We start from the raw sequence: 23,088 nt of genomic DNA on the forward strand, positions 1-23,088 counted from the left end.
ACTCTCGCCCAAGTACTATTGTGATATGTGCTGCCGAACCCTAAAGCAGTGTTCACAATTGCGGTTGTTACTCTGGTGAGGACCACACCAAGTCTCAAGCCTCCATGACCGGTGTTGCGTGAGTGTTTCTACGCAGCACGTCAATGTATAAAGTTGAAGTGTTACTCAATTCTCTGCAGAAGACTGATAGTAACATGTCTTTGTTACTCAGTTTTCGTCCAATCCTTTCAATCTACACGAAGACTTCCGCTCACAACAGCCCTAGAGACAAGCCTTGATTGCAGCCCCCTTTTTGGAGCCTTCTTATATTTGAATGGAAGATTGACATGAGATGACAGATGTTTATTTCTCAAGGCTGGGGTAGTTGGTGGAAGGATATACATGCCACGTAAGTTACAAATCGAGATCAAGGGGTATCGAAATGCCTACTATTGGAAGTCTCTTTGTAGCTGCAGATCAGTCACATGCACGCTTTTCACTGGATGGTTGCGACTCAAGAGCACTCAGAAAAATGAGATTTTCTAACGGATATTGTCTATTTCTAGTTGTAAAATGATTATGCTGATGCCTTGAGGAACTCAGGGCTGAAGGGGTAGTCGTTGTACCCCTCCTCTGTCTTGTTCAAGTAAAACGTGTTCCTATTGTACTCGTTCAGTTGTATCCCGTTCTCGACCCGGTACACCAGATCCGGGTTGGCGAGGAAGTGACGGCCGAAAGCGACGAGCACATCCCACTTCTTATAGTGGCCGTCAACAGCCTGCTGAGCCGACTCAGGGGTATAGCCACCGGCAACAATCACAGGAGATCGGTTGTCCCACTCCTCGAGAATAAAGTCTAGCGTCTTGGTCTCGTCCTCTGGATTGTTGAGCATCAAAGTAGCCGGATCGCCGCGGGCCTCGACGAGGGAAATGTATGCAAGAGCTCCGTCGAGCGCCTTGAGCTGTTTCACGATGTGCAGGTTGAGCTCCTTGGTGTCAGACTTGATGGCGCCCTGGAAGCTGGCGTATGGCGACAAGCGGAGACCGACACGCTGGGTGCCAATTGCTTCCGAGACGGCCTTGACGACCTCGACAACAAGGCGAGCGCGGTTCTCGACAGAGCCTCCCCACTTGTCGGTCCGCTTGTTGACGACATCTGACAGGAACTGGTCAATCAAATAGCCGTGGGCGCCGTGAACTTCCACACCGTCGCCACCGGCAGCAATCACGCGCTTGGCGGTCGCGACGTAGTCCTGGATGACCTTCTGGATGTCCTCCTCGCTCATCTCCTCGGGGGCCTGTTCCCGGCCGTCCAGGGGAACAGCGCTGCTGGAACGGTATCGGCCACCGCGTTCGGCGACGTAGGACGGATCAGCGGCGCGGCCTTGATCCCAGAGCTGCTGGAACCAGAAGGAGCCCTTGGCGTGCACGCCCTCGATGATGCTCTTCCAGGCGGCAACCTGTGCATCCGTGACGAAGCTGGGAAGGAAGCGCTGGCCTTCTTGGCCTTGAGCGATGCCAGTAGCTTCCGAGATGACTAGTGTTCCGGGAACAGAGGCACGGTCCGCGTAGTAGCGCTGCATGAAAGGCAGGGCGGCGTGGTCATCGCCATTCCGGTATCTAGTCAAAGGAGCGAGGACGATCCTGTGCTTCAAATCGATGGTGCCGAGCCTGACAGGCTCGAAAAGACGGGACCTTGGAGTGCTCATTTTATGCGTCGGGGTGTGAAACTGATGGCGTGCTAATTGAAAGAAAACGTAGAGGAAGTGCTGTTATGATTTGGTTTACAGAAACCGGTGACGGCCGTTAAAGGCTTCAAGTATTGCGAGGTGATGATCACGCAGTATCTCTAGCATGTTCGCTCAATGGCGTAATTGATCTAGATTTATAATATACCTCGGTTGAGCTACTGACTGCTTTGTAATCTCTCTCAATCCCCTCCACACAACACGTGGCGTGTGCTGTGCATCTTGCAACTGTACGGAGCTAACACCTTACTCAGGTCCAGATCCGCAAGCGGACAGCCTGAAAGCGGTCGCAGGGGGGGCATCTAGCGTGCTGTAATGCACATGCTGAGCATCATTTCACTTATCGTAGAACTCTTCGTGGAAAGTGACTTGCGGAAGTAACTGATTTAGGAATGCGTTTTTTGGCACCTGCGATCTTGAGTTCAGACAATGCCCATGTGGTCGCGTGCTGTCTGCGTTAGGATCGGCAGTCTTTGAAGATGTTTCGAGGTGCAGAGATTATGGGGGCTCTCAATGGGATAGTTGGTCTTTGGCAGAGGTTACCGACTTGGCTATTTGATTCATTTCTCTGTTGACGTATCCCAAGTATTATACGATGTATGACTCCTTAAATCCCCACAAGAGGTTTGGGGGACTCGTTAACACCAGGCAGTAGAGAACATATATCTCATCCGACTGAATGCTTCCCATCAGAGCACGTTTATATAAGCTTCAGTGAGTCAGCCGCCAAGCTTAACCATATAGAAAACTGGGTACCCGTCGAGATCTCGAATTTGGGGACCGGCATTCTTTCCTCTACTACATGAGGTATTCTGAAGCAGGCAGACCTTTACCCCTCCCCCGGATTTTGTTGCGGGGCAGAGAGACGTGGGGGACGGACACAGCAGGGGTGGTGGGAAGATGGGCAGAGAGCAAGAAACTAAACTAGCCTCTCTGACCTGGGCGGCTTGGCTCCCTCCTAATGAGGGATGTGGTAAAGCTTCGTTGGTGTTTCCTGCTTGATTCACAGCATCCCTTGTCGAGCAATGCTATCTACTAAGGAACAACATGATGTCGTAGTCGATGAGCTGGCCTGGTGTTCCGACTATGCCGTGATGCTACGAGTACGATATGATGATTTTGGGGGTGCTATCGGCCATTCTAAGATCTCGCGGATGCCACCTCCGAGGTCGATTAGTCACTTCACAGGAACATCCTCGCTATTGTTCGGGGGCTCATGCTAGGAGGCCTGTTATGGTGGCTAGAACATCAGAGGCAGTTCAGAATGTAGGTCTCCAGGACTAGAGCAGGCAAAGTCGATGGGCTTGCCCTGGAGATGTCCAAAGGTGAAGATAGCTGGCGCCCAGGTACCACGTCAGAGTACAAACCGGCCGGTCAAGTTTCAGCTGACCATGATGAATTGACTGCTGAGGCAAGAAGAAAATCCAATCATTGACTTGATGCGAGGTTCTTAATTTCACAAGCTCAAACCTTGTCCTCTGTTTTGTTTTGGGAGTGCTACGAAGCTGTGGCGCAGGTTCAAGGTAAGGCGTTGCACGACAGGTGGTTGGCGTTGACAGGGCAGGTTCCAAGGTGTGACAAGTTGCTCCGTCGCAGCTTCCTCCTGCCCCGACCCCACTTCGCGAAAGAACACAGGCAAGACAGGCCAGCAAATGGTGGTCCCCGCTCAACTCCTTCCAGCGACCATGTCCACGAATCCCTCCTCCGAATGCTCTGGATGCATCATAAACACGATCCATCAAAGACAAGCGACAACTCGAGCATCAACAATCTATTTCCGGCTACGGCTTTGATCGAGTTCAACCAGAGAGTCACGAGAGTTCTCATCTTTTTTATCCTACACATTTGACCGTCAAGGACAGCGACCCGCGCCTTTGACGAGACAGCACGCGCTCGCCAGCTCGATGGCCAAACATGCTTCCAGAAGCAATGGCTGTCACCACATGCAGGCCCGCCAATAGGTTCGGTCGGAGCGATAAAAAGCCTTGAGGACCCAAATGATGACCGCCTCCGAGACGCCAAGGGTATATTGATAGTACGGCGAGGCGATCAAGTATCGGAAACCCTGGCTCCCCTGATTACGCATTACGTGACCCTGGACACCAAAAAAAGAGCTGGGTCGCAACCCAGAAATAACGTCACCCAAGGTCGCCGCGGCACCTGGCCTCGAAGCAGGTGGAGCGACGCTGCTTCTGTCTGCATCAGCTTGAGCACCTCCCGCACCAGTCACGACCACAACCAGGCAAGCCAGGGTTACCGGCAGCCAAGGAGAGAGGTAGGGTCGCGACACCAACCAACCAGCAAAAGCGATCGCCCTTCGATGCGGGCTGTTCAGGTCCTATCGTCAAGCGGCGATATATCCCTGGCAATGCCAATGTCAATGAACCATGCACTCCATCACACGAGCCACGATCTTGCTTTTCCGACGATCGGGATATCAGAACGCCACCCATAATATTCCCCGGCTGCTTCGCATTGAAAGCTCAAGCTACCAGTCGATGTTGGGACCAACGGAAGTATCTGTCGTTCAGCGGAAGATCCTTCGCCTGTCACGGCGCGACTGTAGGGCTTGACGGGTCGACATATCTGGGTCGTTATTCCGTGACAGTTGATGCAGCTGGACGACCAAACAAAACGGGCTCATGCCACAGCACGGAATGGTTAGGCACATTGGCGATGAAGCTAGCGCCTCCGCAGCGCGGGGCTGGTCAACTACCCATTCCCAGCATGCTGGACTCAAGAAGCCAACAAGGCGAGAAAGGACAGGAAGCGAGGAAGATCATGACGGCCAGACTTCACTGTCCTGGGATCCCGGCGGAAATCCATTTCCATGTCCAATGGCAATCCGAGCGCAAGTGCGATCTCATTGTGATTCGCCAGGCACCACACGTTTCAAGAAGTGCCATTCCCGGGGCGTCAGTGCAGAAGCATACACCCTTGGCGCATGCATCTTCCTGGCGCCGCACCAAGGTCCGAGCTGATCGGTAAGGGGGAGGACACCGCCGTGACGACGGGCGCTTCTTTGGTGGGCTCTGCTATCTCCCAGAGGGCCCTTCACCAAATGGGTCCCTGAAACAACGTCTCGTCAAGGACCCCTCGGGACGGGGTTTTGTCCCCGCCAGAGCCCAATTTTGGAAGTTCAGTCACAACTGGAACAGTGGGCCATAGTCGCTGTCTCATCCAGGCTGTACTGCCCGTGGCAACTGAGGTTGCGGAGGAGAACATGGAGGTCACAGCCCATACTCATACATAGGCACCGCTCAGTGCCGGCCTCTCTTCGTCCGCATCTCCTTGCGTCTTTGATCTTCCTGTTCTTTTTCATTTGTGCTTTTACCACGCTGCTTGGTAGAATTTCCTTTCTTGTCGGCGCCTGTTTTCCGGTCTTTCGATTCTTGGTGGTGTCCTAGACTCACACTTACCTTAAGCCAACAGCTGAGCTGCTGACTCGATTCATCAATACCACTGGTTGATTTATCTCCTTTTTCTTTTCTTGCACTCGGTCACAGAGGGAGTGCCGGACCTACAAGAGGTGTCGTGCTTGGGACGCAAGAGGATTCAGCTACAAGACAACTCAGCGATCATTTCTCGCCTACAACTCTCATCCACCATGGACGGAGCAACGTACAACGTCCTCCGGTTAGTCTCTCCATGCGTACATATGGAACTTTCTTGGACTTTATGACTAACACCACAGACGCAGCCAGAGGAGGAGTAGGAGGAACACTCCCAAGTTCGTCGGACGACCTCGACACAACCTAGCACGCCGCCAGGCGCCGCCTCCTCAACCAGTTCCCACGGTACCTGGCTCCGAATCAAACAGCGACATTGCCGTCCCTGGTGTCCCCGGCGCTGCCGACTCAGACTCAGACTCTGGAAACGAGGCTGCTCAACCGCTGCCTCCCGGACCCGTGCCCCCTCCCGGTGCTGTGCCCCCCGGTGTTGCCCCTCCTCCTGTCGCTCAGGTGGACAGTTCCGACGATGGTGCCGATTCGGGAAACGAGCAACTTCAGCCAGCACCTTTGCCGCCCCCAGGATTCCCAACAAACGGCGCCGCTCCACAGCTCGGACCGCAACCTGTTGGTCAGATCCCTGGCGCACTCCCTTTCACAACCACGCTCCCGGGCAACCCCGTGCAAACGGGCAACGTGCCGCCTCCCCAACAGCCGGCTCCTGTGAACCCCGATGCCGGCCGACGCCCGCCCTCTAACGCTGAGAGGCCGCTACCTGGAAGCATGAACACGATTCCTCCTGTTGGTGCCATTCCGACCACGGTCCCGCAGGCTCCAGCTCCCGTCCAGCCTCCCGTCCCAGTTCAACCTCCTCCCCAAGCGCAGCCTCCGGCCCCTGTCCAGCCTGTCCAACCTGTCCAGCCTGTCCAGCCTGTCCAACCTCCTCCCCAGGTTCAGCAACCTCAGCAGCCTCAGCAACCTCAGCAACCTCCCCAACAGCCGCAGCCAGTCCTGCCCTTGCCGGCAGCTAGTGCCTCACTGCCCAATCCGTCACAACCAAGTGCCGCACTGCCCTCAGCGGTCCAGCCCCCCCTTGCTGGAATTCCTGGACTTACTTCGATCGCTCGCGAGGAGGTTGCCCCTATGCCTACTGGCTCTGCTGATGCCGCACCCGTAATTGCCCCTGCCAACACCGGAGGCGACTCGGATCGTGGCATCGCTGTGGGTATCACCTTCGGAACCCTAGCCCTCATTGGCATCCTCGTTGCTATTGGAATCTTCATTTTCAAGAAGAACAGCTCCAAGAAGGCCGATGTTGAAGCTGCCGCTCCTCCACCCGCCCCTGTCGCCGCACCGGCTCCTCTCGCCATACCCCAGACCGCCCGAGCGCCCCGTGCCAACAACCAGACCATCATTGAAGCTTATGGAAGAGACGAAAACGACATGGAGCAAATGGGCTACTACAACGAGAAGGGCTTCCAGAAGCTGCCTCCGCTCCCTCAGCAGCGAGGCGACCAAGGCTACGATGGCGAGGACGACTACAACAACAACAACAGAAACGACAATAGTTCGTACATGCCCGGCCAAGGCGGTTTGCCCGTGGCGCAGAGAGACTCTGATGGCCGATATCTCGGACGATGAAATTGACAAGCGCTGAGCCGGTCTCACGCGTTTGACGAGCAAGCGATCGGTCCTCTTCTTTTCAGCAGTCACGTCATAAAATCCCCGCGGCTCCACGAGATGAGCTTGCAGACAGTCTTTACTGCGCAATTCGGCAGTGCCGGACAGTAGATTACCAGGGCGGCGGCTGAGGGCTCCGAGGACTGCATTTACCGTCTTGCGCGCCGACCAACGTTTCGTCTGACGGATTCCCGCGGTCAGGCAGTGTCGCGTCGCTCCTGGCTCATCGACGGTCACGCAGCAACACACATTCACTCGTTACCACCGATTGGGTGCGCCTCTTAATGTGGGGGAGGAGGAGGAGGAGGAAAATAAAGCACAAGGGTTCACCCTGGAGAACTCCCATCTGTGGGTATTACAGCTTTTTCGGAGTTGCGATATCCAACATACGGAGGGGAGTATGGCAGAAATTTCGGTACGGCACCAGACAACCGCAGTCGCGTAGCGTAGACAATTCCCGTACAGTTAGCAATGCACAGGGGGTACTTGACGACCTTGCCGCGTCCTGGTCTGTGATTCTGAATGTCAAGTGCCGGAGTGGCCAGCGCGCTTGGCGCTTGTGTAAGGGTGCTGGGGTGGTGACGGGCCAGATTTCGAGACGGACCTGGTGCAGATCACGGCAGGCTGTGAAACGGGGGCACTGACCGGATCGTCGTGGAGCCCGGTTTGGGGGGAGACTAAGAATAGGAGGGGCGGGTGTAAGGGAGGGAGGGGTGAGGGGCAAGCTATTCTTGGGATAGCCTCCCGATTATGCTTCTTCTTTCTTTTGAGCCGATGTGTGGAAGATACCGGAAGCCAAGTGTATACATGTTCAATCTTGGTTTCGAAGGATACTTTGAGGCGGGACAATTGATGCGTCTTGCGGCGTAAGAGAGTCAGGGAGAAAGCCGCCATATGGCGAATGTGCATTGCTTACTCGAGACTCACCTATCACACGTCTGGTCGTTCTGGTCGATATGATTGTAGAGGGTCGTTTTGGTTCTTCGCCTCGGTCGGGATTTCTCGTCAAGTGCATGAAGTAGCTCTCCAGCACTAGCCCAACATGCGACAAGATAGCCTTTGAGGCAGTTGCAGTGCCTCACTTTGGCCGATCATTGAGTAATGATTCCCGAGTGTACCACCGTAACTACCAAAGACGGAGTCTATCAGTTTTTGTGCTTCCTAAGCTGTAAGGTTTGCAGAGTGCTCTTGCCGCGTGCGCAGAAACGAGAGATATGTGCCTGGAGGGTCAGAGGTCTCTGTTTTCATCAGTTAGAAGAATCGTGACTATCCTGCGTGGTGGGGCTTCAGTCACCTTCGATGTACCGGATATTCAGGGCCATATACAAACATAATTACGAAGCCGTGTCAGGAAAGGACCATAGGAGACGTCATCATCGCAAGATGGCCATGTTATCGAGCAGCAATATCTCAAGCAGCGCTCTGAACTCTCGACCTTAGGCATCATATTCAAAGCCGCCCCATTGCCGATCAAACACAAGATTCGTCAGAAGTGCATGACAGTTCGTGATCAAATCAATGACGGCATCACGCAGTCGTCGATATTGCATCGACCGCGTCCTCGCGGAGTGTCGGTTTCGACACCGTCTTGGCTGTTCCGCGCCTCCTGAATCCCACCGTTGCTTGTTGCAGATGATATGTTGCGGAGTGTCTACAGCGGCATGCCAAGTAGCAGCCATTTTGCCAAGTGCAGCACGTAAGCTTCCCTTTTCACACTCCGGAAGACTGCCGTCCGGCGAAGTGGAGCACGTCCGGGAAGGAGCCGATGGAGGCAGGTCAAGAATCGACTTGTTACGGGGAACCATTCAAGGTCGGTGGGCGAGCGGCGAAATGTGTATAGTGGAATCATGTTATATACAAAGCAATTATTTGAACTGTCAGGCGTAGATCGCAGTGGTAATACCAGTTTTGATAAAGCTCCGCTGGTCGCCCTGCGGATCGGAAGCCTGCAAGATGGCGGCAGACTGATCGACGTTGCAGCTCGCCGGAATTGACCACGTTGCGGTGCTCCAACATGCGTGAGGAGATACTGCGCGGAGGGCCTTGGCACACTGCATCCTCATACCAAGTCTTGGCGCCATGGGAACGGTGGCTTCGACGGGCCACGCTGCCGTACTGTGACACCTGGCAATTTATTGCGACTCAACAACATGACAGCTATGTGGTGTTCGCCCAGCGGCCTACGTGCGGCCACTTTGATTCCGTACCAGTGCCAGCCAAAAGTGGTTCGGGAGGTCTATCTATCTCCCAGCTTATTCATTTACCCTGCCAGTGACAGAAGGCCGAAAGGTCCATTCGGGACTGGGCGATGCTCGGCTATCTGAAGGATCCGGACTGTACGACACCATGTTTGGCTCCGAGCCTGAAAAGGCAATATCAGCATTCGAAATCAACAGTCTGTTGGATCAGGTTGGCGTGTAATAGCTCGAGAAGCATAAGTAGGGTCCTGGCCATCAGTTGCTCAAAGCGAGTCATCCTGTACTCCAGTCGCCACACCAATTACAGTCACTCACCCAGCGCAAGCGATCAAGATGCGCTCAGTCGCCATTCTGACGGCGCTCTACTTGGGGGGCGTCCTCGCGTCTCCGGCGCTGTCTCGCCCTGCCGCTCGCGACACCTCGGACAACCCGTTCGAAGGCCGCAAGCTCTTCATCAGCCGCGCCTATGCGGCGCAGCTCGAGGAGACGTTCGACACCTTCATCGAGGCCAATGACACCGAAAATGCGCTGAAAGTACGCTACGTCCAGGACAACGGCGGCACGTTTGTCTGGGCGCCCAGCATCGGCGGGCTCGGTGCTCTCGACGTGGCCATCTCGGCAGCCCGCGCAGAGCAGAACCAGGGCGGCGTCGAGCAGATTGTCGGCCTCGTCCTGTACAACCTGCCGAACCGCGACTGCAGTGCTGGCGAGAGCGCCGGTGAGCTGACGGGACAAGACGGTCTTCGGCGTTACAGAGACGAGTACGTCAACGCATGGGCCGAAAGGCTGAGCCGTGCCTCGGACTTGACCTTTGCCGTCGTCATCGAGCCTGACGCGATCGGCAACATGGTGACGAACCAAGGCATTGAGGCCTGTGCCGTCGCCAAGCCAATCCAGGAGGAGGGCATCGCCTATGCTCTGAAGAAGCTCCAGCTGCCCAATGTCAACCTCTACCTTGACGTCTCCCACGGTGGCTGGCTTGGCTGGCCCGATAACCTGGTCCTCAGTAAGTGATGCTCGTCTCTTGTCCAGGTTCTCACAGGCTGACAAAGAGAACAGCGGCCAAACAAGTCGCCAAGATTGTGCGCCTCGCGGGCAGTGGCACCAAGATCCGCGGGTACACGACCAACGTCTCCAACTACAACCCGTTCCACGCCGAGGTCCGCGAGGACTACACGGAGTGGAGCCCGTCGTGGGACGAGAACAACTACTCGCGATCGCTGGCGCCGCTGCTCGCGGAGGAGGGTCTGCCGACCAACTTCATCATCGACCAGAGCCGCGTGCACCGGCCGGGGGCGCGTGAGGAGTGGGGTGAGTGGTGCAACGTGTGGCCTTCGGGTCTGGGCCCGACACCGACGTCCGACGTCGACAGCCCGTATGTCGACAGCCTCGTCTGGGTCAAGCCGCCGGGCGAGAGTGACGGCCAGTGCGGCAAGCCGGGGGCGCCTCGCGCTGGAGCCTTCTTCAACGAGTACATGCGCATGTTGATCGAGAATGCGCACCCTGATGTCGTGCCGGCGGATTCGCTCGAGAGGCCGACGCAGCCGTGGTGGTAGGTAGGGCCTGGCAAGTTTGGAGGATGAAACAGAGGAAACCTTGGTGAAGAGCCGAAATTGGAGTACACGCGGCGTAGGACTGAGTAGGCACCTAGGATACTTAGGCAGACAGGAGAGACATAGAGAGATGAGGCCATCGACTTGACTTGCTCTTATCAGTGACTGCCTCGTGCGCTTATCGCCATACGACCCTAATCCTTGGTGAGTCAGCAGAGCGAGGCTCTCTGATTGGGTTGATGCCTCGGCAAATGCCAAATGGCGCAGGGCCTAACCAATTGCATCATCCCGCGGCCGAAGCTCGACAAAGCTCCGCCGCCATCTCGAGCTCCAAGTCACGGGCATCATCCTGCCTCTGTTTCTGCTTCATATACTCTCTGGATCCCCACGCTGTAAGCTCTGAACGTCAATTCTACAGACGCGCTCTACCAATCTCATCCATCAGATCCTCGCCCAATCGCCACCTCTTCTCCTCGCTGCCCAAGACCCCTCTCGAAGACCGAGCAATCCCCCCACCATCACTCCCGGCTTCCCGACGCAGGCAGGACCCCTCCACACCAGCTTGCTGCTGCAAGATGATAGCTCTGTCGAGCGAACGGCGACGATGATTTCGCGCCTGCTATGCACAGCCTCAAAGAGGTCATACGCACAACAACTGAACAGTACGAGACGGCCTGTACCGTCACCATGGCTCCCGCGAAGCACCGTCTCGGCAGTCCGTGTGTTCCAATCTAGCGCACCTCTGCACCGCGAAGAACCGAAGGTTGTGAATGGAGTGCCGAACACTGCGTCTGCGCTGAGAACCGACAAGGGGACTATACCACTGAAGGCCCCAAAGCCTGCTTCGCCCGACCCCATGGCTGCCGTGGACAAATCGGCACAGGAACAGCGCAAGGCTGACTGGGCCATCATGAAGGAGATGTCGCGATACCTATGGCCGAAAGACAGTTTCAGCACGAAACTGCGCGTCGGCGTGGCCGTGGCGTTGCTGGTCGGCGCCAAGGTCCTAAACGTCCAGGTGCCGTTCTACTTCAAGAGCATCGTCGATGCCATGAATGTTGATGTGGGAGCCATGGGCGGGACGGCCGTCACAATTGCAGGGAGCATGATCCTCGCCTATGGCGCGACAAGGATAGGGGCCACAGTCTTCCAGGAGCTGCGAAACGCCATATTTGCCACCGTTGCCCAGAAGGCCATTCGCAAGGTCGCCTGCAACGTCTTTGATCACTTGCTGCGCCTTGACCTCAGCTTCCACCTCTCCAAACAAACTGGTGGCTTGACCCGGGCCATTGACCGCGGTACCAAAGGAATCAGCTTTCTTCTGACGAGCATGCTGTTCCACATTCTCCCCATTGGCCTCGAGATCTCCATGGTCTGCGGCATCTTGACGTGGCAATACGGCGCCCAGTTTGCCGCCATCACAGCTACTACCATGATCGCCTACACGGCCTTCACTGTGTGGACGACGGCGTGGCGCACCAAGTTCCGCAGGCAAGCCAACGCCGCCGACAACAAGGCTTCGACTGTTGCCGTCGACTCGCTCATCAACTATGAGGCAGTCAAGTACTTCAACAATGAGCAGTACGAGGTTGCGAGATACAACGCTGCTCTCACGGCATACGAGAAGAGCTCCATCAAGGTCGCCACGTCGTTGGCGTTTCTCAACAGCGGCCAGAACATCATCTTCTCGTCGGCGCTGACTGCCATGATGTACCTGGCGGCCAACGGTGTCGCTGCAGGCACCCTGACGGTCGGTGACCTCGTCATGGTCAACCAGCTTGTCTTCCAGCTGTCGGTGCCTCTGAACTTTCTCGGTTCCGTGTACCGTGAGCTGAGACAGTCGCTTCTGGACATGGAGACTCTCTTCAACCTGCAAAAGGTCAACGTGTCCGTCAAGGAGCAGCCCGACGCCAAGCCCCTGCTGCTGGCCAAGGGCGGCGAGATCAAATTCGACAACGTCACGTTCGGCTACCACCCCGAGAGGCCGATCTTGAGGAATCTCTCCGTCACCCTCCCCGCCGGGAAAAAGGTAGCCGTCGTTGGGCCCAGTGGATGTGGCAAGTCCACTCTCCTACGCCTCCTCTTCCGCTCCTATGATGCCCAGTCAGGCCGCATCACCATCGATGACCAGGACATCAAGTCGGTCACTCTCGACTCTCTCCGACGCTCCATCGGCGTGGTGCCCCAGGATACACCCCTATTCAACGATACCATCGAGCACAATATTCGCTACGGCGACATGTCGGCGTCCCGCGAGCTCGTCGAGGCAGCTGCCCAGCGCGCGCGCATCCACGAGATCATTGAGAAGTTCCCTGACGGCTACCAGACCAAGGTCGGCGAGCGCGGCCTCATGATCTCGGGCGGTGAGAAACAGCGCCTCGCCGTGAGCAGGCTGCTCCTCAAGGACCCGCCGCTGCTCTTCTTCGACGAGGCCACGAGCGCTCTCGACACGCACACGGAGCAGGCGCTCATGGCGAACATCAACAGCATCCTCCGCGAGAAGTCGAGGACGAGCGTCTTCGTCGCGCACAGGCTCAGGACCATCTTTGACGCCGACATGATCATCGTGCTGAGGGAGGGCAGCGTGGCTGAAGTAGGAACGCACAGGGAGTTGATTGACCGGGGCGGCCTCTATGCCGAGCTGTGGAGTGGTGAGTCCTGTCTTGGAACCTTTCGGAGTGCCTGTTTTGCTAATAATCTTTGCAGCCCAGGAGACTCTGTTCAATTCCGATGGAACTAGTGCTGTGGAGAGCGAAGAGCTGGAGGAAGGACGCTCCGTTCTGCGCGAGGAGAAGTAGACAAAGCAGGTATTCATTCTTGACTGATCATTTCCATGTCTGGGTTTCTGCCCACTTTCGATGAGTTGACGCAGAATCGCAGACGCATTCGTCCTCACACCCCGTCTTACGCTAAAACCCACGTTGGTTCCATTAACATCCCCAGGAATGTGGTTTGCGGGAATGGCCTTATTCACTCAAGTCGACTTCATGTTGGATGTCAAATCTTCTTGCATTGCATCCTTTCGTATTGTTAACAAGCGCCACTAAGTTGAACCACTATCGACCATGTCTCTCGTGTAGACGGCTACAATCTGTAAAGGCACGCTTCTCATCTGCAGCGCTCTGTCATGGCAGCCCTCCCTCCCTTCAGATTCAAGTCTACTTGTTCATGGAACACCCAACCTTGCTCAAGCGACATGAATGTTCTTACCCCTGATTTCCCTCTTGTGGAGGAATCGGATAATGAACGCCGTGCCAATGAGACAGACAGAAATCCCAACCATGGTCGAATAACCTTTGGGGTACCTAGGCGCCTCCACCTGCTGCCAGATGAGCAGAGGAAGCCAAGCCTGCACGACATAGGCCATCTCATTCATGCTCGCCGTCACCAGGGCGCGTTCCTCGTTGTCGTCCTTGCAAATCTCGTGCGCCCAGGCAAAGGTCAGGCCACTGATGCCGCCCGCAAAGCCGACCAGGAAGAAACTCGCCCACTTCAGGCCGTCGGGGATGCTCCAGACGGTCAGACTGAGGTTGGCGAAAATGTTGACGACGCCCGAGAAGACAATCGCAGGCCACCTCGCCCCCCTGAAGACGCTGTCGCTCGTCCACGCGTAGATCAGGGTCGTGACGACGGCGATGGCCGCCGTGATGGTCGGGTACGTGTTGATCTGCGCGACGCTGTACCCTTGCGACTTGAGCCACAGCTGAAAGGCGGGCTGCGCCGCGGTGCCGCAGCCGTTGTTGAAGAAGATGTACAGGGCGGTGAGCCAGTAGATGTGCCAGCTCGTGAAGATCTTCTTGAACTTCTTCCTGGTGAAGGGGGCCCTGTTGGCGCGGCCCTCGAGCTGCATGCGCTTCTGCGCCATGGCGATGTCGTCCTTGGTGAAGTACCACGCGCGCGTGATCTCGGGCAGGTCGGGGAACAGGAAGAAGCCGGCCATGGCGATCGGCAGGGAGATGACCGTGTTGATGATGAAGAGCCACTGCCACCCGTGGTAGCCGTGCACGCCGTCCAAGTGGTAGACGGCTGCCATGAGGTAGCCGGAGAACATGGTGCCGATGGCGCCGCTGACGTGGAAGATGCAGCTGCGCTTGGCGAGCTCGTCGGAGCGGTACCAGCTGCCGATGATGTACTGCATGCCCGGGTAGAACGTGGACTCGGCCAGGCCGATGAAGAAGCGGAGGGCGTAGATCTGGTTTGCGTTGGTGCACTTGGCCAGGAGGATAGTCAAGACAGACCAGGTCACTTCGCAGGCGGGGATCCACAGGGAAGGGCGGATCTTGGTGAGGAGCAGGTTGCTTTCAAGACCAGTCAGTACACGTTTCTTGTGGAATACCAGGGGACAGAGCGGCGCAGACATACCTTGGAATCTCACCAAGGACGTATCCCACGGTCCAACAGGTTTGCATGTAGTTGAGCTCGTTTCCATAAAGGCCCAAGTCTTCCCGCATGCCGGAGACGAAGGCGTTGTTGATATTGATTTGATCAAGGTACTTGATGAAGTAGCCGAGCGAGGCCATGGTAAGCAACACAGCATCGAGTTTGAAGAGGAACTTGCGCTCTTCAGGCGATTTGTCGAGCGTGTCCCAGACATAGGACTTCCAAGTTTTCTTGGGCTTCTGCTGGATGATGGATAAATCTCCAGCATCTGTCGGAGAAGGTGTGCCATCGGTCGACACCACAGAAGAGACGGCGACCTTCTGGTCCGATGGGACGTCAGCGTCCGAGGACAAACGGTCTTTTCCCACGTCGGCGCTCATGCTGGGCGATCTCGAGTGATACGAAGAAGATAGAGGACGTGGTGAGCCGGCCAGAAAAGGCCGAGTCTGGCTTCTTCCCTCTTTATTACCACCGTTGAAGATCCTACTGCGTTGTACAAAAACCTTGCCATGTCGACCGACTTCCGATGGCGGATCTCTCGCGCATGGTTCACCGAAGCTCACGGCGGAGCGGGCCCGCGCCGACTACCGAATCGACCATGGTATCATCAAGCTGTCGTCCAACATCTGCAGGCCCGGCAAGTCAGATCGGGCACATTCAGCTGTCAAATCGGCGTGCCAGGCAGTTCATTGGATGAACGCCGACACAGTCGCCGCCACGCTACTCCACGGTTTCTCCGATCCATGATGTTCCGCCGCCCGATGATCTGCGCCAACAAGTGCTTGTAAGTGTATGGCGCGAGCGGCTCTGCGCCAATGACGGCCACGAACGACGATGCAGTGAAAGAAGGCGCCATACGTGCTGCAAATGGGGCAAGAAAATCTCCCACGCTGATTTATCATCGACTTGCTCTTCTCCGTCTTCAGCGTGTTGTGCGCCACCGGTCCGGGCCGGTTGCTGGCTCTTTGGCCAATGCCTGATCCTTTGATCGAGCGAACGCCATATGTGGTGCGTATGGGGTCATCGATAAGGAAGACGTACGAGTCGTGTGTGGGGGGGGGGGGGGGTGGGGGCGTCGGACGGGGCATCGACGCATGGCGTTCAGCAACGCTCAATCACGAACGTTGCATATGCTAACGAGTATCGAGGTTCGCTGCTTCATAAAATGTCAGTTAATAAAGACCCACGTGTTGAACATACCCTGGACTGATTCAAGACACAACCCCAGTATCTTTATCTGGTTCCAACAACACGCAGTCCACCATGGCCCCATCCGCAATTGACCCATCCATCACTGATACGGCCGAGCCGATCAAGGATACTCTCGGCCTGCCTGGATCAACAGTGCAGCGTTTGACCAAGGCCAAGATTGACCTGTCGGGCGGCTATCCGTATCGTCCATTGAAGCCACTCTACCTCCAAGACGTGTACAAGATTCGTTCGGAAGAGTATCCCTACGTCGACGCAGGCGCTCGCGCCGACAAGTCTAAGAAGAATCTCCTCTCCGCCGCCACCAAGGTGACAGACTTGACGACTCACATTGGCACCGAGATTGAGGGCATTCAGCTGAAGGACCTGACTAACGTTCAGCGAGATGAGTTGGCACTCTTGATTGCGGAACGTAGTGTGGTCTTCTTCAGGGACCAAGACATCACTCCCCAGCAACAGAAGGATCTGGGCGAGCACTTTGGCCAGGTAGAAGTTCATGTTGGTCCATCCTGTGCCTCGAGAAGACTCTTCAGACCGACTGACCACAATCGTGTAGCCTCAAGTACCCCAGGTCCCGGGCGTAGAGGGCGTGACAGTCATCTGGCCCGACCTGCAGGCTACGGAGTTGCCGGCATCATTCCGCAGGCCCGGCGGTGCGTCGAGGTGGCACTCTGACCTGGTCCACGAGCTCCAGCCAGCAGGCATCACGCATCTGCACAACGACACTGTCCCTCCCACGGGCGGTGACACGCTCTGGGCCTCGGGCTACAGTGCCTACGAGAAGCTCTCGCCGGAATTCCGTAAGATCATCGATGGCAGGAGGGCAGTATACCGATCCGCTCATCCTTACCTCGATCGCGACGAGCCGAACGCCGGCCCCAAGCACATTGAGCGCACGCATCCACTGGTGCGAGTGCATCCGGCGACAGGATGGAAGGCGCTCTGGGTCAACAGAGCCATGACAGATCACATCGTCGGCCTCGACAAGGCCGAGAGCGACGTGATTCTCAACTACCTCTACGATGTGTACGAGAAGAACGTCGACATTCAGCTCAGGTTCAAGTGGACGCCGGGCACCAGCGCGCTGTGGGACAACAGGTTGGTTGCACAGCCCTTCCATGGTGCAGTTCGGTCTACTGACAAGATGATGACAGGATCACGATCCACAATGCCAGCTGGGACTATGCGGGCAAGCACCCGCGTCACGGCACGCGAGTGACCTCGCTGGCTGAGGTGCCGTACTTTGATGCCAGTGCGCCCACGAGACGCCAGGCTTTGGGGCTGCTGGACGATGAAGAGAAGAAGGAGCTTGGCATCTGAGGCTGTGACAATGTTCAGGTCGCGAATGATCCTATAGCGTCGTCCGTCAGCGAGCGCAGCTCATTCCTTTTTTTTTTTTTTTTTTTTTTTTTTTTTTTTTTTTTCTAAATTGTTTTCTTCAAGACTTCCACGTCACCGCAGTGGAAGGATTACGGCCAACATATGTAGTCCATTGGCAAGAGGGGGGATGCTGCTTACGACGCGTCAGCAAATATGAGATTTAAGATTTGCGATCCGCAAACCAAGATGAGTCCAGAAATGGCACCCGAGCAGCCGAAGAGCCTCCCAAGCTCAAGCCTCCGTGATGTCGCTGGCGAGAGGAGCAAATAAACTCTCTCTTTGGCCAATTATTCGTCGAACAATTGATCCAACGGAAGGATGTACATCATACGATGGCTACTTTCTGATCTCCCGTGAGATTGCCTGGGCTTGGCTTGTGGGCTTATCCCCCCGCTGATGTCCAAAATAGGTCGCCGCTTGTTGTGTTGGCATATCGAGGCATAGTGATCCTGGCTCTGGAGACTCCACTGCCCGTTCGGATGGCCACTGAAGCCGGCCATCATCCCAGCACCATCAGTGGGCGCAGGCTATCGTGCACAACACAACACAACACAGCACACGGCGAAGAAAACATGGGTGGCATGACAGCCTGCCGGATTGCACGACAAGGTCAGTCCTACCGCGGCCAACCAGCCCCAGCCCCAGCTATGGGCCGGAACCTGAGCGGCCGATGCTGGGCGCCAATGATGATGGAGCGCAGCCGTAAGCAGAAGATGAGAATATGACTGTTATTCTCCTTCTGTAGCCCAGTCACCGCCTCGACCATAGCCAGCAATGGTCTAGCGTCTGCCAGCAAATGACCGAAGGCAGCCAATCCTGGGGACAGTTGGCCAGCTAGTTCGACCATTTTGGCAAGGCGTTCACTCCTTCGCGAGGAACAGGCAGAGTGATGACTTCTGGGCTGTGCTGCTGATGGGTGTGCTATTGATAGCACCTGGCTATGTGCTGTTGTGGAGATGTCCCAACGGCTTGGGTGAGCCGCGATGTCTGTCGACCGCGAGAGGCTGACTTGAAGGATGCAGATAATTTCACGACGATGCTGAGATGTCGATGTTTTCGAGTATATAGAACAACAAGTGCTGGCTACTCATGCGTCTTTCTTTCTTACCTCTCCATCATCAGCATCATCCTCAGCATTCTCAGCGTCATCTTCGAAGCATCCAGCATTTAGCATCCAGCATTAGACTCATCATTAGCAGCGGTTTCCTTTCACTCCAACCGATACCAGACCCTCTCTCAAGCACAATGCATTCATCAACACTCCTCTCCTCCATCCTCCTCAGCGCCGTGGCCTTGGCCGCGCCGTCCGCACCCAGGAGCGATGACTCCTCCATCGACAGCGTGCTGCCGCCCGTCGTCCCCGTCAACACGCGCGCCGCCGACCCCGAGCTCATCACCAAGCTCATGACGGCCCCAACCCAGCGCCAGCGCGCCAACCTACTCGACCAGCCCGGCGACTTTGTCTTTGACTTCACCGACCTCTCGGTCCCCGGGTCCGAGTCCAAGGGAAAGGGCGGCTTCTCCACCTCCGCAACAGCCCGGACCTTCCCGGCCCTCATCGGCAACGGCGCCGGCATGACGCTCGGCTTCCTCGGCCCCTGCGGCATGAACACAGCCCACGTGCACCCGCGCGCCACCGAGCTCAACGTCGTCGTCAAGGGCCGCCTCGTGACCAACTTTGTCATCGAGAACGGCGTCGAGCCCATCGAGAACACAATGTCGCTCTACCAGATGAGCGTGTTCCCCAAGGGCGCAATCCATCAAGAGTACAACCCTGGTGAGTCCATCCATCCAACCGTCCCCATCTGTCCTACTGAAAAGGTGCTGACCCGTCTCGTCGCAGATTGTGAAGACACCGTCTTCGTCGCCGGCTTCAACGACCCCGACCCCGGCGTCGAGCAGGTCGCCCAGGCCTTCTTCAGCCTCAACCCCGACGTCGTCTCGGCCACGCTCGGCGGCGTCACGACCCTCGACGGCAAGGACATTGCGAGCTTCCGCGAGCACATTCCCGATAATGTCGCCCTCGGCATCGAGGCGTGCCTCGACAAGTGCGGGCTCAAGAGGAACGCCAAGAGGGATGACTTCTTCCTCAACTAGAGTTAAACTGGTGCCACCATGCTTTATGAGGGTGTTTCTTTTCAGTCTTTGATACCACATGTGGAAGGGCGGGTGCATGGTCTGGCGTTTGATTTCTTCTGGCATGGGCATGGTTCGGAGCATTTTAGAATTCGCATGCATCAGCGCAATAGAGAGTCCTCTTGTTTGTTGCTTGAAATCTGGTTTATCCCTCAATCCGCGGTTTGCCTTGGAGAGTGATTCATGCTCCTGATGGCCCTTATTCGGCCTCCTCATCGACGCAATGTGCTACTTGAAGGTGTTGGAGCAGATGAAGTACTGGAAGCATCTCAGCAAGAGTTCAGGACGTACATGCGGAGAACACTGTGTTTATGGCCGGTCGTCACATAACACGGCCTGTGATGGATGCCTAACAGCACGAGGGTAATCATAACATCGTTATCGTCCCAGGTCAATTCTGCGTACAACCAGGTACATCTAGTTCCTCCTTATCCCAGTCCGTGGAACATCTTAGGATCCAAACTGGGGCGCGTTCAATGCCATGACCGTCAAAAGACCCGACATGAGCCCGGCGCACGGAAGTGTCAGCACCCAGCCTCCAAAGATGAAAGCTAATTGCCGCCAGTTTACAGCGCCCAAATCCAAGTTCATCAGTGCCACGCCAACGACAGCACCTGTGAGGCACTGGGTGGTCGACACTGGAAGCCCGAGGCGACTCGCCAGCAACACAGTAATGGCAGCACCAAGCTCCATTGCGTAGCCCCTCGTCGGCGACAGCTGTGTGATCTTGTTGCCGAGCGCCCTGATAATGTGATGGCCCATGAACCAAAAACCAGCGCCGAGGAGGAAACCGGCGACAACGAGGATCCAGACAGGAGTGTTGACATCCTCAGTCACTAGACCAGTACGGAAAACTTGGTAGGATGCCACCCAGGGGCCGACCGAGTTGGCCACATCATTGGACCCATGTGCAATGGACATCATAATCGCGGAAGCAACCTGGGCGTAGGTCCAAAGGTGTTCAACGCGGTTATCATACCGCTTCGCCTTGCCGTGGACGTTTGCGAGTTGAGCCGACGCGTGCGTAACACAATCGCGCGTTACCCCCTGGAGGAAGAAGTATTTGAGAAGCGACCACTGTCGTTGTGGGTGATAGACAGGAAGGTGTGCCGTTGGCGCAAGGAAGCGCTCCTCCGGCTCAGGCTTGAGATGCTTGCGTCGAATGGGCAGGGTCCCATGGCGCTCAACATCCTCCAGAGACTGGCCATTGCCCGCGAGATTAGGTTGCACACCAGAGCTGCTGCCGGTGGCGGCCGGCTCGGTCGTAGGACAGATTTGATTGGGACTATCGGTGTCGGTCTTCTTCTTATCAGTACTGGCGAAATCCGATGCAGATGTTCTGCTGCCATCCTGATACCGTTGCTTCTCACTGGTGGCCTGGTCGTGGGAACTTTCATAGTAATCAATGACGATTGAATCGCCCTTGCCAGGAAAGTAGAGCGGGGGGTTCTCCTTCAGTAGCAGAGGCCCCAAAGGGATGTGCCAGGGTCGGATCCGGGGATCTTGCATGACGATTACCCTCTTGAAGTAGGGGATGAAGAATATGTAGCCGATGGCCAGGACGCCGAAGAACACCCCGAGTACTATTCCGCAGGCAGTGCCTGCACCAAGGGCTTCGAGACTGGGCGCGCCAGGGGCTTCGACTGTTATGAAAAGCGCCAAGATGGCGCCGGTGAAAGCGAGATAGAAGGGTATAGCACGCATGGCCTTCTCGAACGAGTTCTGACGCTCGAGGATGAAGAATTTCAAGGTGCCAAAGAGGATGGCAGCAAAGGCGCCCGAGATCAAAGGGGCGATCCCCCACGAGGCGGCGACTTGCGACACGCTGCCGTCGTTCCAAGCCCACGACACACTGGCTCCCGATGCAATGCCAGCCCCAATCAAGGCGCCAACGATTGTTTGCGTCGTTGACACGGGCATGCCCATCTTGGTGGCGAGGATGAGCCAGCTGGCCGAGGCCACTTCGGAACATCCCATGACCAACATGAGTACGGCTGGGCTCTCGGCAAAGTGATCGATGTTGATAATGTTATTCTTGATTGTACCCGTGACCCGCTCTCCCAGGGCCACAGCTCCAATGAACTCTGTGATCATGGAGATGATACCGACTTGGGGCATGGTCAGGGTACGTGCCGCGACTGATGTAGCGTAGGCGTTGGCGACATCGTTGGCTCCGTTACCGAAAGCACTACCACAGAGGGCTATGGTAGTGATGGCGAGGATCCAGTCATATTGAGGAAACGCGGGCATGATGGAGCGCCGACAGACTGATTTCGATTGCGGCGACCGAGTCGATAACAATGCTGGATGAAGAAGGTTGCCGCTGATTGTTGGAGGATGAAGGTACCGACCAGCACGACAGTGGAACGGAATGTCGCGTGACCACCTTCTTCATTAGGGAAGGAGGGGGAAAGGGCACGAAAGACGATAGTCTTGAAGAAGGCGCAGGGGAGCGACGGTGTCAGGATAGGGATGCTGGATAGACATGTTGAGCAAGAGGCCTGGTCAAGGTCTTATACCTCGTCGAAGGCAAGAGCTTTTTCGACGGCCTTCGAATGGTGGAACGCATGGCAAACCCGCCGAGAGCTTCAATGCCGAATCTCCATCGCGACTGCTCTGTCTTGCGTCTCTGGTTGTCACGTCGTCAGTGGAGATGGTTTGACGTGGTGGACGTTGAGATGCTGCTTCCTCGCTGGGAAGGCTTGACCTGCCGCGCTGTCTGCCCGAGGAAAGTGGACAAGCTTGACGCACGCCAAGGGCTCAGTCAAGTTCATCAGGCAGAATGAGCTGTCTCTGTGCGTAGCGTTCGTTGACGAGCCAAAGCGATCGTCTCGCTTGGCTACACATTTCGTCTCGGAGAGCCCAGCCATTCAGAACGTGCAAATGAAACACGTTCTCGGGTCAAGACATCTCATCGGGCCCGGGTCGCCGGAGATCAAAAAAGTCTCTTGCGCCGTAAGGGTTGCCTGTCGCACCCGGCCCGTGTCTTCGGTGGCCTCGCGTCATTTCGCAGTTCATAGAGCGAGGAGACACCCCCGTATGGCTGTCCACAAGGTACTTGGATCACGATGACGCTGTTCTGCCTGACTGGCCTTGCGGTCGCGATTGATGGTCGAGTGATGAGGGTTGTGTGTAGGAGTTTGGACGTGGAGCGGGCAGGAACACACCTGCCAGCAGTCCAAGCCACTACTGGCCACTCGAAGCCACTACCAGCCACTGCTGCTGGTATTCCTACCCTGACGTCAGAAGCCGTTCCACGGCCTAAAAGAGTAGGGACCAGCAGGTCGTGACATTCTTGTACCACCTACCACCTTTCATCCATGAAAATGCTCTTCTTCCCTAACCTCACCTTTCCGCGTGGGCAATCGGTCCGTGGG

The 23,088-nt window shown here is 56.2% G+C and overlaps 8 protein-coding genes across 8 annotated transcripts; 5 read left to right on the forward strand and 3 right to left on the reverse strand.

Moving 5' to 3' along the window:
* Positions 1 to 556: 556 nt before the first annotated feature.
* VDAG_04020 (NADPH dehydrogenase) lies at positions 557 to 1,687 on the reverse strand (the record flags this gene model as incomplete). Its single annotated transcript, XM_009654104.1, has 1 exon — positions 557 to 1,687. One exon carries the CDS (start codon positions 1,685 to 1,687, stop codon positions 557 to 559), a length of 1,131 nt encoding a protein of 376 aa, XP_009652399.1.
* Positions 1,688 to 5,333: 3,646 nt separating this feature from the next.
* VDAG_04021 (uncharacterized protein) lies at positions 5,334 to 6,816 on the forward strand (the record flags this gene model as incomplete). The annotated part of the gene is made up of 2 exons (XM_009654105.1): positions 5,334 to 5,362; positions 5,421 to 6,816. 2 exons carry the CDS (start codon positions 5,334 to 5,336, stop codon positions 6,814 to 6,816), a joined length of 1,425 nt encoding a protein of 474 aa, XP_009652400.1.
* A 2,570-nt stretch (positions 6,817 to 9,386) lies between these two features.
* On the forward strand, positions 9,387 to 10,609 carry VDAG_04022 (endoglucanase-6B; the record flags this gene model as incomplete). The annotated part of the gene is made up of 2 exons (XM_009654106.1): positions 9,387 to 10,059; positions 10,113 to 10,609. 2 exons carry the CDS (start codon positions 9,387 to 9,389, stop codon positions 10,607 to 10,609), a joined length of 1,170 nt encoding a protein of 389 aa, XP_009652401.1.
* Positions 10,610 to 11,462: 853 nt separating this feature from the next.
* On the forward strand, positions 11,463 to 13,404 carry VDAG_04023 (iron-sulfur clusters transporter atm1; the record flags this gene model as incomplete). Its single annotated transcript, XM_009654107.1, has 2 exons — positions 11,463 to 13,257; positions 13,313 to 13,404. 2 exons carry the CDS (start codon positions 11,463 to 11,465, stop codon positions 13,402 to 13,404), a joined length of 1,887 nt encoding a protein of 628 aa, XP_009652402.1.
* A 389-nt stretch (positions 13,405 to 13,793) lies between these two features.
* On the reverse strand, positions 13,794 to 15,366 carry VDAG_04024 (pantothenate transporter liz1; the record flags this gene model as incomplete). The annotated part of the gene is made up of 2 exons (XM_009654108.1): positions 13,794 to 14,904; positions 14,969 to 15,366. 2 exons carry the CDS (start codon positions 15,364 to 15,366, stop codon positions 13,794 to 13,796), a joined length of 1,509 nt encoding a protein of 502 aa, XP_009652403.1.
* Positions 15,367 to 16,249: 883 nt separating this feature from the next.
* Positions 16,250 to 17,515, forward strand: VDAG_04025 (alpha-ketoglutarate-dependent sulfonate dioxygenase; the record flags this gene model as incomplete). Its single annotated transcript, XM_009654109.1, has 3 exons — positions 16,250 to 16,693; positions 16,752 to 17,293; positions 17,350 to 17,515. The coding sequence occupies 3 exons, from the start codon at positions 16,250 to 16,252 to the stop codon at positions 17,513 to 17,515; spliced, it is 1,152 nt and encodes a 383-aa protein (XP_009652404.1).
* A 1,305-nt stretch (positions 17,516 to 18,820) lies between these two features.
* On the forward strand, positions 18,821 to 19,672 carry VDAG_04026 (spherulin-1A; the record flags this gene model as incomplete). The annotated part of the gene is made up of 2 exons (XM_009654110.1): positions 18,821 to 19,352; positions 19,419 to 19,672. 2 exons carry the CDS (start codon positions 18,821 to 18,823, stop codon positions 19,670 to 19,672), a joined length of 786 nt encoding a protein of 261 aa, XP_009652405.1.
* A 489-nt stretch (positions 19,673 to 20,161) lies between these two features.
* VDAG_04027 (phosphate transporter family protein) lies at positions 20,162 to 21,829 on the reverse strand (the record flags this gene model as incomplete). Its single annotated transcript, XM_009654111.1, has 1 exon — positions 20,162 to 21,829. The coding sequence occupies one exon, from the start codon at positions 21,827 to 21,829 to the stop codon at positions 20,162 to 20,164; it is 1,668 nt and encodes a 555-aa protein (XP_009652406.1).
* Between the last annotated feature and the right edge of the window lie 1,259 nt (positions 21,830 to 23,088).

The sequence above is a fragment of the Verticillium dahliae genome, genomic scaffold, assembly GCF_000150675.1.
Source record: "Verticillium dahliae VdLs.17 supercont1.6 genomic scaffold, whole genome shotgun sequence".
Taxonomy (NCBI): domain Eukaryota; kingdom Fungi; phylum Ascomycota; class Sordariomycetes; order Glomerellales; family Plectosphaerellaceae; genus Verticillium; species Verticillium dahliae.